At 43.6% G+C, this 18,011-nt stretch overlaps 1 protein-coding gene across 3 annotated transcripts in view; it reads left to right on the plus strand.

Moving 5' to 3' along the window:
• Positions 1 to 18,011, plus strand: part of CHKA (choline kinase alpha) — a 45,340-nt gene that overhangs the window by 2,236 nt on the left and 25,093 nt on the right. For 2 of the 3 annotated variants that reach the window (XM_033120818.1, XM_033120819.1), the window contains exon 2: positions 14,174 to 14,285. In XM_033120818.1, coding sequence (XP_032976709.1) covers positions 14,174 to 14,285 — 112 coding nt within the window. Of the gene's footprint in view, positions 1 to 14,173; positions 14,290 to 18,011 lie in introns of all 3 variants that reach the window. The other variant, XM_033120820.1, reaches the window with a different exon arrangement.

The raw sequence follows: 18,011 nt of genomic DNA on the forward strand, positions 1-18,011 counted from the left end.
AATTATTTCTTTCACGGACTGTCTTTGGTATTATATCTAAAATGTCATCACCATACCCCAGGTCATCTAGATTTTCTCTTATGTTATCTTCTAGTTTTAATAGTTTTCTATTTTATTTATTTACTTTTAAATACGGTATGTTAATTTTTATTTATTTTTATTGGGGAACTTTTTTTTCCAACCCCATCAGCTCCACGTCAAGTCGTTTTCAATCTAGTTATGGAGAGCGCAGCTCACTGGCCAGTGTGGGAATCCAAGTGGCGACCTTGGCGTTATGGACACTGTGCTCTAACCAACTGAGCTAACCAGCTGCCCCGATAGTTTTGTATTTTACATTTAGGTCTCTGAGCCATTTTGAGTTGGTTTTTGTGAAGGGTGTAAAGCCTGTGTCTAGAATTCGTGTGTGTGTGGGGGGTGTCTGTCTGTCTAGTTGTTCCAGAGTCATTTATTGAAAAGACTGTCCTTTCTCCATTGAATTGCCTTTACTTTTTGTCAACATCAGTTAACTATAGTTATGTCAGTCTATTTCTGGGCTCTGCGTTCTGTTCCATTGATCTGTTTGTCTGTTCTTCTGCCGGTACCACACTATATTGATTACAGTAACTTTATAGTAAGTTTTGAAGTCTGGTAGGGTCCTCAGTCTGGTCCTCAGACGTTGTTATTCTTCAATATTGAGTTGGTTATGTTGGGTCTTTTGCCTTTCTATGTGAACTTTAGAATCAGTTTGTTCATACCCGTGGAATAACTTGCAGAGAGATGCATTGATTGTATAGATCAAGTAGGAAGAACTGACATCTTGACAATACTCTCTTCCTACTCGTGACAATGGAGTATCTACATTTATTTAGTTCTTTGGTATCTTTCGTTAGTTTTATAGTTTTCCTCATATAGATCTTATACTATATTGTCAGAGTTATACCTAAGTATTTTATTTTTGTTGTTGCTGGTATAAATGGTAATTGTTTTTCACTTCAATTTCTGTTTGTTCATTGCTGGTATATAGGGAAATGATTGACTTTTATATATCGACCTTGTATCCTGTAACCTTGCTATAATTGCTTATTAGTTCTAGGAGGTTTGTTTTTTGTTTTCTTTTTCCTTCAGTTTAGTCTCTTGGTTTGTTCGGCTCTGACACCGATGCCCATTCTCTTTGCGGGTCCTTGTCCGTCCCTACCCCCTGCCCCACCCCCGTCACGGAGCCCTGGCTGCCCGCCTGACCTGCTCCGCAGTCTCAGCTGGCACCCTCTATCAGCTGGCAGGAAATCGCACTGTCTCTAGGACTGCCCTTGTCTTTAGCTTTCCATGAGTCTGTTTTGCATCCACAATGAGATTGTAATCTCCATGCCTTTCGTGACATATTTAGACATCTCACTGTTCCTGGCACTCCTTCTGTCGAGTATCGTAGCAGGCCAGACAGAGGCGGATGATGAATTAATAAAAATGTGAAGCCTGGGAGGTCCGTGTGGGCTAGAAGGGATGTGGAGCATTTTGTGGAGGGAGTGGGAGCACCCTTGATCTCACAGTTGGGAAGAGCAGGCAGAAGCATGCTTTGTTCAAGGATGCTAAGGGTTGTGGCTTGACATGGGATTTTAGGAACCTTTTCTGAGGAATGTTTGGTGATCTCTGGACACATTTTCGATTGGCATGATTCGGTTGTGGTACTACTGGTGTCTGGAGGGTAGAATGCAGGGATACTGCCAAACATCCTCCAGTGCACAAGACGGCACCCCCCTCTTCCCTCAGCAAAGAATTATTCGGCCCCAAACGTCAGCAGCGCTGAGGTTGAGCAACCCTGGAGGAGAGGACTGAAGATGGAGCTTTAGCCTTTCATCCATCTGGCGTACCCTTAAAGATTAACTGATAGTGAGCGACTGACATGATCTCGTGGAATCTTCCCTTAAACCCCTATTAGGTACATTATGTTACGGCAAGGAAACAGGCGCCAGGCCTAGGGCATTGACTTGCCCAAGTCCATGCAGCTCTCTGGGGAGCAAGCAAATGCCGGTTCTTTTCACGCTGCCTCCAGGCTCGGGATTAAGGCACCTGCCTATTCCTGCTGACTACATATTCATGCTGTCATTTTACTGAAGTGTTAGTTTCTTTCACCTGATCTATGGTGGTTTTACGTTGTTTTAGATGGTTAGAAAAAATTTTACAAAAATCTTTGTTTTCCTTATTTCATTTGTGCTCTAAATTCAGTAGCTGGTTTGATATTATGCTGTCTTCTATTTTCTATGTGTCCAGCCCTTTGGACTTCAGGGTTGTTTTTCTGCTGAGGTACTGTTTATGTTGTGAATTTTCTTTCTCTACTCATTTTGACTTTTAGATGATGCTCTTGAAACTCTTGGATCCAGGCCCTGAGCCTTAGGGAGACTTGGTCCTGTGTGTGCCGTGTCACTGGGTAGTTTGCAGTGGTTTCAGTGGCTTTTTTGCTTTTCAGCAAAACATGGTTGGTTAGGTGCAGACCAGGTAACTTTCCATTCTCATTTAGCAGATGGAAATCTTAGTGTTAAAAGTTTCTCTGGAGCAGGCAGTTTCTCGGAATTATTGTCTGAGCATTGAGCTGGCTCACCAAGATACGAATCCTTTCCCAACTGATTAAAAATTGTAGGTGTTTTAGATGGATGAATGAGAAAGCAAATGTGGCATTTACATACAATGGAATAGCATTCAGCCTTAAAACAGGAGATTCTGCCACGTGCTACCACATGGATGAGCCGTGAGGACCTCATGCTAGGTGAAATAAGCCAGTCACCACAGGATAAATATTGTCCTGACTTCTGTGAGGTCCCTGGAGTAGTCAGATTCATACGGACAAGGAGACTGATGGTTGCCAAGGGCTAGGGCAGAGGAGAGGAGGATGGGGAGCTCATGTTTAATGGGTACAGTTTCAGTTTTACGTGGTAAAAAGCGTTCTGGGGATGGGTAGTGGTGATAGTTGCACAGCAAGGTGAATGTGTTAGGTTGGTGCAAGAGTAGCTGCGGTTTAAAAGGTTACAAATGGCAAAAACTGCAATTACTTTTGCACCAACATAATACTTAATGTCACTGAACTGTACACTCGAAATGGTTAAGATAGGAAATTGTTATGCATATTTTCCTATCATTTAAAAATTGGAAAAAATATATAGATGATTGACATTAGAAATGTCCTCTTTCAAGACCTTGGACTGGACTCTCCACTAAGTTGTATCATTATAACATGGATTGTTCTTACTTAAAAGGCTGTAGAATAAAACAGAAATTCAATAACCTCTTTAAGACCTGCTGAGCCCACAAATGAAGGATGCAAGCCATTTGTAAAGCTATCTAAATACCTGTTGCTAAAATAAAAACTATATTGTACCGTAAACCACTACCTAGTAAAGTGGTTTTACTCCAAAACTTGAACAATTATTTTCTGTGGCATAAAGAGTTAGAAACATTGAAGTCCTCTGAGATGTAAATACATACGCTGTCTCAGAGGCTCTCTCCTGTACATTTATTTGCCTTATAACTTGTAGTTAAAACTTGTTCTTCAGCAAAATTACCAACTGCTTCCTATTACAGACAGTACGAGAAGCCCAGGTGCCCAGGACCGTACTGTGTATGCCAGCTTTCTGATGCTGATGTGTTCCAGCGGGTCACATGATACAGCTGGACTACATCACGTCTGCTAGGCTGTTCTGCTGCTGCCTGGGGCTGAGGGGGTGCGGATGACGTCATCGATTCAGCTGTGACTCCCTTTTGCACATGGGTTGTATTTACAGTCTATGAACTTTTCACAGCAACCAGAGTTAAATAGTTTTCATAGCCAACACTGATGGTAGTAGTCAGTGTTTTTGGTAGGGTGGGTGAACAGTGGCAGGATTTGTGTCACAGACTTTGTTTCCTGTGTGTGTGCTGTGGATCACGTCTTGCCCCTGTGGCATTACGGTGGCTGGAGAGGGAGTGATGAGTTTCAGCGCCGAGCTGTGGTGTCCAGTCCTGAAGGACTGAATGTGAGAAAGTTGGGAGGTGGCAGGATCCCTTTCACAGTCTGCATCCGTTGGCTGCATCCACCTTCCTTTGCTTCCTCACATGGTAGTTGGGTTTTTGTTAGCTGTGTTTCATTCAATGGGGAGCGTTCCTACCACCTCTGGCCTCCCAGGTAAAGTACAGCTGTGCGTAAACAGTGAGCTGACAGGCCTGTGAAGTCAAGGGTATTTCCTCATAGTGGAAAAAAGTCTGTTTTCCTTCTCCCTCTTTGAAAAATTTCCAGTATGCCAGTAAGTCTGGAAATGAATGCTAAATGTTCGAGTAACCTGTTTGGTAGTGATCTAGTAGCGAGTTAAGAGGAACTTAATTAATGTTGAACCTTGGCTGATTTGGGGGTTTTGAGGGTTTGCCCTGGGTGTAAGTAACATGCAGATTTCCCCCAGATGCTTTCCTAAGATAATCAACTGTTGGAAAGGATTGTGTTGCAGGCTCTGGGACATTGGGCTAATGTAGAGAAAGACAAGTGCGGGGAGAAAAATATCAAGTTGGCTAAATCTAGAACTTTCTCTGAAGTTGAAGGATGGAAAATAATCACCAAGAAGCACATTTGTTGTGATTTAGATTTGTATGGATGAAAAACATTCTGGCTTTTTAAAGGACTAGATCAAGAGATTCAGGGCTGAGGAGGCCTGGGCTTGAAAGTCCTGAAAAGTGCCCAGAATATTGTCTGTTATGTGACTAGAGGAAGGAAATTTGCAGTTAAGGTTCGGTTAAGTGCAGCCCAATTTACTGAAAAATTTTCTTATTCTTTTAAGAGAAAGTAAAACTAAGAAAAATCAAGATTGTTTTAAGAATTAAAAACATTCCCTGGTATGCCTTGGAAGCAATTTTTGTTCGTTTTAACATTTTTTGAATAGGTAACCTGTGTACTGGTTTAAAAATTCAAACGGTTCGTAAAGGTGTACTGTAAAATAAGTCTTTCTCCCACCTCTGACTACCCCATGCTCCTTCCGAGAGGCAATCACTGTTCCTGTGTTCTTAAGTATTTTTCCAGAGAGCTCGGGCTTTACAGGGACCCCATGTGACTAATGAGAGCTGATTTGGCCTTTGACTGTTTGTGGATTGTGAATAAGGACCCTGAGAATTCCTGTAGGGTGTATGTACAGTCTGTGGGCAGGTAATTAATGCCTGAAGTATGGTTGTGGCATTTTACTATTTTCCCCTGCCCTTTGACCCAGAAAGCCCAATTTTAACTAAATGATCTCGTCGGATTGTGCATAAAGATTGGCATACAGTTTATACATATTAATAGAATTGTGTATAGAAGTAAAAAATAGTGGAAAAAACTCAGTATCTCCAGCATGGTTAAACCCTGCTCTCTCTTTAAGAAGAAATTCTGTGCATGATTAAAAATCACATTTTTGGAGTGGCCGGTTAGCTCAGTTGGTTAGAGCGTGGTGCTGGTAGCACGAAGGTTGCCCGTTTGATCCTTGCATGGGCCACTGTGAGCTTTGCCCTCCTTAAAAAAAAAAAATTCTTATAAGTGGAAAAGGAACATTATAGAGTATCAGTCATTATGATCCTAGTTTTGATGGAAACAAAAGGAAAAAGAAGCTTAGGAAAAGGCCAAAAAGAATATATATACGTGTGTGTGTGTATATATATATATATATACACACACACACATGTATATATACATATATAGATAGATATATATATATACATATATATCTATATATACACATACATGCACACACACACACACACCACAATGTTCAAAGTGGTTATGTTTGAATAATAGAATTTGGGTAACTATCTTTTTTATTTTTGGGGTCTTTCAGATCCAAGTGAACATGATTTTTTTTGGAACATGGATTATAAAATCTGAAAGTCAAGCAAATTAATAAATGTTAGAAGCAGCCTACTTTAGTTGTTTCATCAAAATTGATAAAACTTAGTGGAGTTTGAAAAACGTGCCCAGTCACTTAAATTCCTTTTTACCTGGGGTGTATAGGTAGACCTTGAATGTGATAAAAGCAGCACTGTGCTGTGTGGCTCCATTTTCACAAACTCATTTTCTTTAGTGTGTAAGCTAGTTAGTGGTTGGTTCTTCAGTTTGGGTTGTTCTTTGTTTTGATTTGTATGTGTTTTCAGATATCCTTTATGTTCTGCATGTGCTGTCATTTATTTCATGAGTCAAGTGATTCTTAACTGTAAGGTAATCCTTGATTGGCTGTATATCAAGAGAAATTGAAATGATTGTTTTCATGTCTGATTAACCGTGTATAAGAGAAGCTGGGTGGGGATTAGTGACGCACACACACTCAGCCAGGTCAGGAGGGCGTCTGTTAGAATTCCCACCAGCAGTGACTGCTCTTCAGTTTCCTTCCTGCCCTGGGTTGCTTACAAGAATGTGCACATTGAATGGGTTGTTTTCATTTTATTTGGTATTTTGCTTATGCAAGTATCTTGTGCCTCCTAAATTTAGTTATGACATGTAGTATTTATCATCAAGCTGTTCTGCCAGATGATAAAGTTTGTAGTTTCAGACATCTTTGAAATCCTTGAGAGTTCCTGGGGTTATACTTGAGGGATTTTTGATAAGTTATACCGTAAATTGGGTTGTTGGATTTTTGCTACCATTTTTTGCTACCATTTCTGTGGCATATCTTCCTAACGTATCTTCTTGTTCCTAGTCATTTTATTTGGCTCAATGATAACTGGCTTTTTTTAGGGGATTTCTCACAGTTTGGGTCATCCATGACGGTGACCTTCATTTATTTTGATTGTCACAAAAAAATAATCATTTACTTCCTCCTACTAAAGCCTACTGAGTACAGAAAATACAAGAGATGAAGGATTTCCAGGTTGTGGGCCTGTTTCTAGCTAAGGTTGGCCCTCCTTCCTTCCTTCCTTCTTTAGAAGTACGAGGATAAACTTTGAATGTAGTTACACAACTTAGAACAGTAGCTCATCTGTTTGCTCTCTGTTGGCTGAGCTTTCAGGAGTATGTGACAGGAAGGAGAACGAGGGCTGTTAACTAATGCCTGTCCTTCTGGGGAGCCAGAAGCCCTTGCTGGCTGTGACTGGACAAGGCAGGGCGATTCTGATAAGCAAACGTGTGAGGCGCCCTGAGCTGAGAAGAAAGGTTCGAGTTACTTGGATCCAGTCTCCACACCTCCCATCTGCTTTGCAGCTTGCTTCAGGAAAAGCCAGAACCTTGGGTGTCTTTGTCGTTCTGTTCTTCCTTAACTGGGGACATCATTTCTTTAAGCTATTGAAAAAAATTATTAAATAAGACTTTTATTTACATCTGGGAAACATTTGTTTCCATTGGAAACACATTCAGGTTTTTTAATTGATTAAGAGACAATCATTATACAGGAAAGAAGTCAATTTTCTTTTTTTAAAAACAGCTTTATTGCGATATAGTTCACATACCACAATCCACCCATTTAAAGTGTACGATTCAGTGGTTTTTAGTATATGTGCAGGTATGTGCAACCATCACCATAATCCATTTTAGGACATTTTCGTCATCTCAAATGGAAGCACTGTCCCCTTTAGCCTCCTCCAGCCCTAGCCCCGGGCAGTCACCAATCTAATTTCTAGATCTATCGACTTCCTTGTTCTGGACATTTCATATGAATGGAATCACAATACGTGGTCTTTGGTGGCTGGCTGCTTTCACTTAGCAGATTGTTTGTAAGGATCACCCACGTTAGCACATGTATCAGTGCTTCATTCCTTCGAAAATATACACAGCATAAAAATTTGCCATTTTAAGTTTCCAGTTCAGTGGCATTAAGTACACTCACACTGTTGTGCCACCATCACCTCTCTTCAGCTCCAGGATATTTCCATCTTCCAAACTGCACCTCTGTGCCCATTAAACACTGGCTCCTCCTTTGAAATTCATTAGCTCAATCAGAATCCCTTGCTAGTTGATTTGTATGTGTTTCCTGGAATGTGGTATATCCTTTTGACATACAGCCCTGCCGACACCTTGATTTTAGCCCTATTTTCAGGCTTTTGAACTCCAGAACTGTAAGATACTAAATGTGTGTTGTTTTAAGCCGCAAGTTTGTGGTCCTGTGTTACAGCAGCCATAGGAAGCAAAGACATTTGCTCTCGGCAGGTTTGTACAGGCTAGTCCTGATGTAAGGTTCTCGTGCTCTAATGTGCAGTGGCCACAGCCCCTGCCACATGTTTAGCGTGGCACATGCTGCCTGCCTGCCTTTTCTCTGTCTCATGGCATCAGAGTTAAAAGCAAGGACCCTGGAGCCATATGCCTGCATTTGAATCCTGGCTCAGCTACTCCCTTCCTTGCTGTGTGCCTCAGTTTCCTCATCTGTAACATGGAGGCAATACCAGCACCCATTATTAGGACTGTGGGGAGGATGAGATGAATTCATCCTTGTCTAATACTTAGAATACTGCAGCACGAGGGTTTCGTGGCTCTGAGCTCTTACAGGGACTAAGGAAGTCCTACTCTGAGACAGGGGAGTGAATTTGAGGGTCGAAAGGTTTCGTGATGTGCCCGAGGTTACACAGCTAATAAGGGGCAGAGCTGGGATTTGAATCTCTGCTCCCTGGCTCTGAAGCCTGTGGTCTTTCTCTTAGCATGCTGCCTTCCCCCAAGATGGAGCTGTGCCCTAGGGGGCTTACAGTCTAATTAGGGAGCCAGTCCACCACACCCGTTAGAGAACAACGTAAGCCCGTCATCGAACATAACGGAGGAGTTTGGAGAGGGCAGACTCATGGGACAAGAGTGCTGCTGGTTGTTGTCATTTTCGGAAAACCTTTATTGAGCGTCCACGAGAGTGGAATTGGGGCCACTGGGCCTTGAGAACTGAAGTTAGATTACCCGGGCCCTCAGGGAGCCAGCAGGGAAGCTGGTGAAAGCTTCTTGTCCGAGTTGGACTTTGAACTTGGTCTTAAACAGTAGATAGTCTTTAGGTAGCAGAGAAGGAGGGGTTTCCAGATTGGAAGAACAGACGTACTGTGTTTCCCCGAAAATAAGATCTAGCCCGACAATCAGCTCTAATGCGTCTTTTGGAGCAAAAATTAATATAAGACTAGGTATTATGTTATATTATATTATATTATATTATATTATATTATACCAGGTCTTACAGTAAAATAAGACCGGGTCTTATATTAATTTTTGCTCCAAAAGACTCATTAGAGCTGATTGGCCGGCGAGGTCTTATTTTCGGAGAAACGTGGTAGATGGATGTGGTGATAAGTTGTATCATTTAGTACTAGGTTTAGCTGCTTAAACAGAAAACTCCAGAGTAACAGTGGCTTAAATAACATAGAAATGAATTTCCCTTTGTGTTAGAGGCTCCAGAAGTGGCCCGGCCGGGCCGGTACGGCAGCTCCGCGGGCTTGCCGGGGATGCAGCCCCTTTCAGCTCACTGTTCGGCTATACCTAGGATGTGGTCCTTCTTCTCAGAGTCTAAGAAGCTTCTAACGCTGTGGCCATATGTCAGTTAGGACCCTGGCAAGAAAAGAAACAACACTAGGTACTTCAATATAGGTAATTGGGTGGACAGATGTTAGAAAAACTGAAACGGCAGAAAGGGAACAGAAGTGATTCAGGAATAACTGCAGGAGGCAGCCCCACTCCTGGGGCTGGGGGACAAGGGAGGGATCAGCTTATCAGAACCTGGAAGCTCTGAGGAAAGGGCTCTGCGTGGCTCTGGCCGGCATCTCAGAACTTGAGGCGCATCCCCATGGAGCTGGGCTTGGACCTCTGAGCTGGGACCCCAGGAGGGTGCCCTAAGGCTGCTTCTGGGGTTGCCAGAAGAAGTGGGGACTGGAGCAGCTGCCCTGGCTTAGCAGACATGTTGCTACTGCAGTGCAAACAGGAGCAGCAAGCAAACACATCTTCTCCCTCCTCCTGCCTTCCAGCCCCCCACCAGTGCCCCGCTGGCAGAACCTGACCCATTCGGGAGCAACTGATCAAGGAGATACGTAACTGGCAGAGGCCAGCATCACCACAGAAGCCTGGAGCTCGGACACAATAGCTTAGCCATGGACACACCGGGGCCTCCTTGTTCCAGACAGCAGGCTGGAGGGCAGGGAGAGAGGGCCAGGGCACACGGGCATGTGTGAAGTTGATTTCCCAGAAGTCACACAAACATGGCATGCCTACGTTTTATTTGCCAGCACTTGGTGGCACGGGCACACCCAGCTGTGAGGGCAGCTGGTAAGTAGAGTCTTGATGCCGAGCACGTGGCTGCCTGGGTTCTCCTGCCAAGGGCAAGGAGGAGAATGTCTGCCACTGGAGCAGAACTTTCCAAATTGTTGCCCTGGCATTAATACAGCAGCATTAACAACCTCCAAATACAGATTTTCTTCCTCTTACTGAACCGTTTGTCTTGCTTCATATTTCTCCGCAGTGCTCGTCAGTGTGTGCTCGCAATCCCTGTGTGACTGGGCGTGTGGTGATGTCCATTAGCTTGTATTGTGGCCGTCCTTTTGGGAGCATAGCTTGACTAGACCGGACTGTTCATGGATAGAACAGGGAAAGAGGCTGGTGGCTCCTGTGACTGGGGGATGCCATTCTAGATAGCTGTCTTCTGATTTGCGGGTAACTTCTTTACAAGTTAGGCATATACTGCCATCTGATCCTGCTGCATCTGACAAGCAAGTATGGACTCGGGATTTGCTGAAGCGTGTGTATATATATATAGTTGTATGTGTATATATATATATAGTTGTAGATACTGTCCTGTGATTTTGAATTCTGTCTTAGTTTTATATCTGCTGTCTTCATCAAAACGGAAGTTTCTCAAGGGCAGGGACCCGAGCATATTTCAATTTTGTATAACCCTAGCCTAGCTTCCAGCAGAGCGCTTTGTTTCTGTATAGTTCCTCACGATTTATTGACTAGGTAGGATTTATTTAGGGACTCTGATGTCACTACAGCTGGGGTGCTTCTTGTCTGTAATTCCTGATTGTGCAATATTTTGTATTCCATCACGTAACTGTAATCTCTGCATTAGCCAACTTCCCTCTGTACCTGTAAGGCTTGCGGCCAGATAATGAGGCTCAGAGAGTCAGGCGTGTTGAGAAAAGTGAGTGCTTTATTCTGCGCTCCCGGGCGAGGTTCACCGGTCCGCAGACGGGGCCGGTGAAGTCGCGCCCAGGGCAGAGCGAGGGAGGCATATATGCGTTTTTTGGGGTGAGGGTTGGCTGAGTGAGGTGGCAGATGAGCAGGCCCCCCCAGCGCAGATCGGGCACTAGCGGCTGCATCCAGAGTTGTTTATGGCACCAGCGGTCTGCTGCCTTTTCTGGGAAACGCCGGGGGCCCCAGTTTCCGTCATGCGAGGAGGGGTCTGACTTGGCTCCTGGCCGCTTTGACCATGCCCGTAGCTGGCCTAACATTCCAGCCTTTTTGGTTATAAAGGGGCAGCGAGGTCAGTCTTACTGCTTCCTGCTGATAACTAGGCCTGGTCAGCGACGGGCGGGCTCGTGGGCAGCGGGAGTGTGGGTGGAGTGGAAGCTGGTTCACTGTAACTCTGGACATCTCGTGGAGGCGGTTCTGTAGAAATTTAAAAAAACGGGGCCATTAGAAGCAGGAGACTGATTAGGACGAGTGGGCCTATTAGTGGCACTACCCATGTAGTCAGGGGTGATTGCCACCTATCTGAGGGAGGGTTGGTGGACCCTCTCCGGTGCCAGAGCTCCTCTTGTAACTTATTCAGGGTCTGCACGTTTTCCTTGACCAATCCGGACTCGTTGATGTAGTAACTGCATTCTTCCCTGAGGCAGAGGCAGGTTCCTCCTTTCTCAGCGGTTAGCAGGTCCAGAGCCTGTCGGTTCTGCAAGGCAACTTGGGCTACAGAGGATAGTTGTCGCTGGAGCGATGCGACGGAGGTTGAGGAGGCCTCTATGGCAACCTGTAGGCGTGTTTCCAAGTCCTGGGCAGAGTGGACGCTGTGCCCGAGAGCACCAGCACCTAAACCGGCAGCTGCAAAGGAGGACGATAGGGAGACCCCTAGGATAAGGGGTGGGAAAGCAGCCCTCTTTTGAACAGGGGTGGACATTTTCCCAGAGTGAGGCTGCAGTTCTATGAATTCAGCCTGGCTGTAGAGCATTAGTTGGGGGGCTACGGTGGTCGGAATGCAGGGGGTCGGGGAAGAGGTATTTATGCACTTGGTGAGAGTCTTGTTGCGCCAGAAGAATGTGCCAGAGGGAGCCTGAAGAGCGGACGAGAGTGGTCGGGTTGTATTGCATGAGGACTGGTTAGAACCATCGTAGCATGTGGGTAAGGTGCGGTTAGGTGGGGGAAGGTATAATGGTTTCTTGGCGATGAGGGAAGGGCACTGCCCTGAGTTGTCACTAGGGGCGAACTGTGTTAAAGGTACAGCCGCTAAAAGGGGGCGTTGCAGAAGGTCTCTTGCTAAGGCCTGGCCAAATAGGTGAGGGCTGTCTCTAAAGCCTTGAGGCAAAACTGTGCAGGCCAATTGTTGGGAAGTCTGCATGTCAGGGTCTTCCCAGGTAAAGGCAAAAAGGTGGTGGGAGTCTGGATCGAGAGGGATGGTGAAGAAGGCGTCCTTGAGATCTAACACCGTGAAGTGGGTGGTACCAGGCGCGACACGCGAAAGGAGGGTGTAGGGGTTGGGAACCACTGGGTGGATAGGAATGCTGGCCTCATTGATTAGCCGGAGGTCTTGAACTAGCCTATAGGTCCCGTCCGGTTTCCTGACTGGGAGGATTGGGGTGTTGCAGGGGAGTTAATGGGTATGAGGAGTCCTTGACTAAGTAGCCGGGTAATGAGAGCCTTGAGCCCTAGGCGGTGTATAAGAGAGATGGGGAACTGAGGACGAGAGGGGAAGGAAGTTGGGTCTTTAAGAGCAACTTTTACAGGGACGTGATGTCTTGCCTCTATAGGAGTAGAGGTGTCCCAGACTGCCGGGGCGACTAAGGATGGAGGGAGAGGGGGTCAGGATTTCTGTGGGGAGAGGGGGAGGGGAGGAGAATAAGGACTAGGGAAGTCGAGGGGCCGTGGGGAAACTGCAGCGTGGCCCCAACCTTGGTAAGGAGGTCCCGGCCTAAGAGGGGGACTGGGCATGAAGGGAGAACTAGGAATGAGTGGGTTAAGGACCTGTCAGGCGGTTGAGAAAAGTGAGTGCTTTATTCTGCGCTCCCGGGTGAGGTTCACCGGTCCGCAGACTGGGCCGGTGAGTCGTGCCCAGGGCAGAGTGAGGGAGGCATATATGCGGTTTTTGGGGTGGGGGTTGGCTGAGTGAGGTGGCAGATGAGCAGGCCCCCCCAGCACAGATCGGGCACCAGCGGTTGCGTCCAGAGTTGTTTATCGCACCAGCGGTCTGCTGCCTTTTCTGGCAAACTCCAGGGGCCCCAGTTTCCGTCATGCGAGGAGGGGTCTGACTTGGCTCCTGGCTGCTTTGACCATGCCCGTAGCTGGCCTAACAGTACCCAGTCATTTCCAACTGTGACAGGTGATTTGTCCCCAAGGCTATTACTTCCTGTTTGACCCCTGTAAGTTGTTTATTGTCATCTGTAGTCAAGGTGGAACGTTTAGGGTATTGACATCTTCCATTTCCTCTGAATGATGCAAGAACCAGTTAATGTTGCAAGTTTTTGAAAAGGTGTTAGTCAGAATCGGTTGAGAAATTTTTACTAACACTGATATGGAAGGGGTAGGTCTTGGAAGTGGACCACAAGTGGAAAATCCTGGAGGGCGTGGTTTAAGTACTGCCCCAAGATTTTAACCTGCTAAGTATGGGAATACAGTACAGTAGAAATGAAGAATCATGGGAGAATGTGGGGCAGAAGGACTGCCTGTGGGATTCCCCGTTCCAGAGTGGAGAGCGCTCGGCTCGGCTCCTTGGTGTTCTCTAGGGGCCACTGCCATGTGCAGGTGCACACGTGCAGTTCAAAACAAACAACCAGAAAACAAACCCAATGTGCAGGTGCACACGTGCAGTTCAAAACAAACAACCAGAAAACAATGCCAATCTAGAAGAACAGATTGGGGATTTGCCCGTTTTTAGTGTGGCTGATGGAATTGATCTGAAAACTGTGGAGTTAATCATTTGTGTTGCAAGTATCCTGAGAATGAAGACAGCGAGAGCAGTGCTCGTGGGATCCTGCCTTCTCATCCGTCGTAGTTACCCTAGAAGAGTGCCTTAGCTTACCTTCCAAATGCACACGCTGACTGTTGCCCTCTTCTTTCCCACAGGGGTGGCCTCAGTAACATGCTGTTCCAGTGCTCCTTACCCGACACCATGGCCACCACTGGTGACGAGCCCCGGACAGTGCTCCTGCGTCTGTACGGCGCCATTTTAAAGATGGTGAGTTCCTGCGCTGCTTGGGGACGGGAGGGGCCAGTTCACGGTTTTAATCCTCCTTCCCGAATTACCTGGGAAGAGATTTTACGTACTTCAGTGCTGGTATTAGAGCCATTTAAATATACCGCTCATTTTAATTGGGTTGCACAGTTTGGCTTTTTGTTTATTTGCTAAGAGAATTCCTGTTTTTATTTAATATTAATTAGGAAACTAGTACAAACATTCCCAGCTTTGTATCCAAAGAAAGTAGGATGTTGGTTAAGTCTTTACTAGTCTTTGACGATGCTTCAGTTTTCCATACATTGAGATTTTCAGCTCAGACTTAGGTTGTCCAATTCTAATGCGGAGAAGATACTGTTTTTATAACGTAATCAAAAAGGTTTTACAGGATCGTTAGTTCCAGTGGACGAAGTATGATCTCAGTGAAGCTGCATGTAGTAGCTATCTGCCTTTGAGATTTCTTTAAAACTTTGAATTTGTTAGATTTAGAATCTTTCTAAATTTTCATATTACTTAATTGAATCTACTTTTCAAGCATCTTGTTTAATTGTCTTAACCAATTGTAGGACATCCCAAATATCTGGATTTTTTTTTTTTTTTTTTTTACTGATTTTACCATTAATTTACTATTTTACTGACCACAGATACAAATGTTTGGTGGATATATTTCTATGGTAGAATTTTGGTATCCATTTAAATCTTCTTTGAAGGGGCCCATTTTTATCTTCATGAAATGGAGACTAGTTTTCTGATTTAATTTTTTAAAACGCTAGTCTCTTTGAAGCTCAATCTGAAAAGCAGGTCATGTCCCTGTCTGATAATTTGATTATGTTTAGAAATATTAAGAGTTAAAATTTACACTGTAGGTATTAATTCATTTTTAAAATTGTCATATGTGGCTGACCCTTTTCGCTGGATAATTTTTCCTTGACCCTGTCAAGCTGTGAAGGTGGGTAGGATCTGAAAGAATTGGAAACAAGTTATTAGCCAGCTGCGGTCATGTGCGCTTGGCTGAGGAAATCTGAGGCCATTTGTACTTAGGTACATACAGCTGACCTTGACCCTTACTGATGATAATACACAGGCAGAAAAGGTTCTGTGTTACCATATAGTTTGATTTTTTTTTTTTTTAATTATGTTACGGTTTCAAAGCAGTTTCTGAAATACATGATGAATGTCCTTTCGGCACGTTTAATGAAATCAGTCTTTAACCATTTTTTCTTTGAGGACTTTTACATTCTATAACAAGTCCCATTTCTGGTCATTTGTGTGTTTTCATTGAAGCAATACTTGAAAAATGCTTTAATAACTAGCTGTTGGAATTGCATGTGATAAAACTATTGTTTAAATCTGATTTATGAGGCTTTTGTTTCTATTTATAACTTAAACAGAAGCGTTTGCAACATGCACGCTGCACTCCTCCAGGTGCTTGACCCCGTGAGGCGTCAGCCCTGCACTCGGTCTAGAGCCGCAGTGCGGGCAGCGAGGTGAGGGAGGGCTCTGGAGCCGTGTTGTCCAGGGCACGGCACCAGTTCCACGTGGCTGTCGAATAAATGTGGCAGGTGCGGCCGAAGAATGACATTTTACATTTTAATTCATTTAAATTGAAAACAGTCACATGAAGCTTGGTGTCTAATGCACTGGCCAGCACAGCTCTAGAATGTGCTGCATTACTGGATAGGTAGCTTAGTAAGATCCAGCTACAACGCAGCCTGTGACCTAGTTAGCTTTTCCCTAATAAAGATTCACTATCAGCAGTTAATATTTTGTCCTTTTAGAAGTTTTAGCGGTCTAGAATTATTACTGTACAGTAAGTACTTAAATGCAGTAGAAATGTCTGGAAATAGAATTTAACAGAATTCTGTGTCCCTATTTATTTTAAAGGAAAAAAGACTGTTTGGGTAACTCAGAAAAGTAAATAGCAGAATAATTGAAGCCACTTAAAATGGAACTAACTCTTACCAAACTAATAGAATGGAGTATGTTTTACATACTTGCCATTTTATTAGGCAAGTTTAGTTTCCATTCCTGAAACTTCTGCTGATGACAGCTGGAAACTGTGCCTGAAAGCATGTTGACTGGAAAGAGGACTGAGTAGCTTTCAGGATGGGTGATTAGCAGATGTTGATAGTCTCACAGTTGACTTAGGAGGCACTTAGCAAAACTATGAAACCTACAACCTCAAATTTAAATATTTTTGGTCCCCAGGTTCTTCAGGGTTTTTCAGGGGCACTTGTTGCCAGTTCGAATTTCAGACATTAATGACCGATGTAGACTGTTGGTCATTGTTAATACTTATGTAATATAATATATGAGACTGGGTCTTACATTAATTTTTGCTCCAAAGGATTCATGAGATAGAGCTGATGGTCCGGCTAGGTCTTATTTTCGGGGAAACAAGGTACAGTACAACTTAAATGTTATGTTTTCCTTTTTTTTTTTTTTTTGATCACTCCACCTTAGATGAAAGCAAACACATTTCTATATGTGTATGTGTATTTATACAAATATAACTAGTATTCCCTAAATTGGATATATAAATGCAGTTGTAGCATCCTTTTAAGGTGGGTTAAAATCAGCTTCTTTCTGGAAAAATGTTAATTGATGACTGCACATAGTAATAGACCTGTGTATTTTCTCAGAATATTTTGCTGTTTTGCTTAATTATATGATAGACCAATTTAGTTCAGTATGTCCCCTCTTTCCCTTTCTCCACCTTGTTTTCAGCTTTTGAATTTTTTTACCTCTGTGAGAATCAGATATTAAGTAGAAATATTTCTTTGATTTACATTTACAATCATTCACAAGAGACTTGGTTTAAAATAATTAGATGCTTCTCAGCTTCCTCGTTTTTCTTCATCTTGGTGTTGCGAGATGTCTAACTTCCCTTATTTCCATAGTGGCAATGAAATGACTGCTCATTGGTGCAGTTCACTAAGGGTTAAGTAGCAGAAATCCTGGGTAAAACCTTCCCATTGGGCTAAAGCCCACAGTTCCTGTCCCACAGATAGCCCTTATTTCCCTATGAAATGAGCCATCAGCAGACTCCAGAGGTCTTGTTTAGGATTTGTTCATTTCAAGGGGCTTATGAAAAGTCCTGTGTGGGACAGGGAGAAGAATGGTTCCTTTTGGACTGTAAAACAAGGTAAAACACACAGCTTTGAAAAACAGCTCTCCAATATTATTGGTAGGAAATTATTAAACTAAAATTACTGGTCTGATCTTAAAACAGTACATGTCAATATAGTTCAGTGTCTATTTCACAGACACTAATTTTAATTTTTTAAATAATATTTATGTATATTTATATGTATATTTTATTTGTTTTTTATTTTTTTAATTATTTTTTCAGTTATAGTTGACATTCAATATTATTTTATATTCGTTTCAGGTGTACAACCTAGTGGTTAGACATTTATATGACACTAGTTTTAATTTTAATGAGGAGGAGGTTATTTTCATTTGCAGTGTAGACAATGAAAACCGAATTCAACTATAGAATAGCCCCTAAGTCAGATGGTTTAATAGGAGTTTTGAGAAGTACTAGTTTAGCTTTTGCCATTGTGGTAAGAGATGTCACTGCTAGAAGAGAGCTTGACACGATAAAATTAGCTATAAATGTAACTTGATTTTTTTCCTTTCTGATACGGGAAGGAACATGAGCTCTGCAACGTCCAGTAGCAGCCTTTTCAAAGAAGCAAGTTTGGCTGATTATGCATAACCAGTTTG

This window comes from Rhinolophus ferrumequinum, chromosome 11 (assembly GCF_004115265.2).
Source record: "Rhinolophus ferrumequinum isolate MPI-CBG mRhiFer1 chromosome 11, mRhiFer1_v1.p, whole genome shotgun sequence".
Classification (NCBI taxonomy): domain Eukaryota; kingdom Metazoa; phylum Chordata; class Mammalia; order Chiroptera; family Rhinolophidae; genus Rhinolophus; species Rhinolophus ferrumequinum.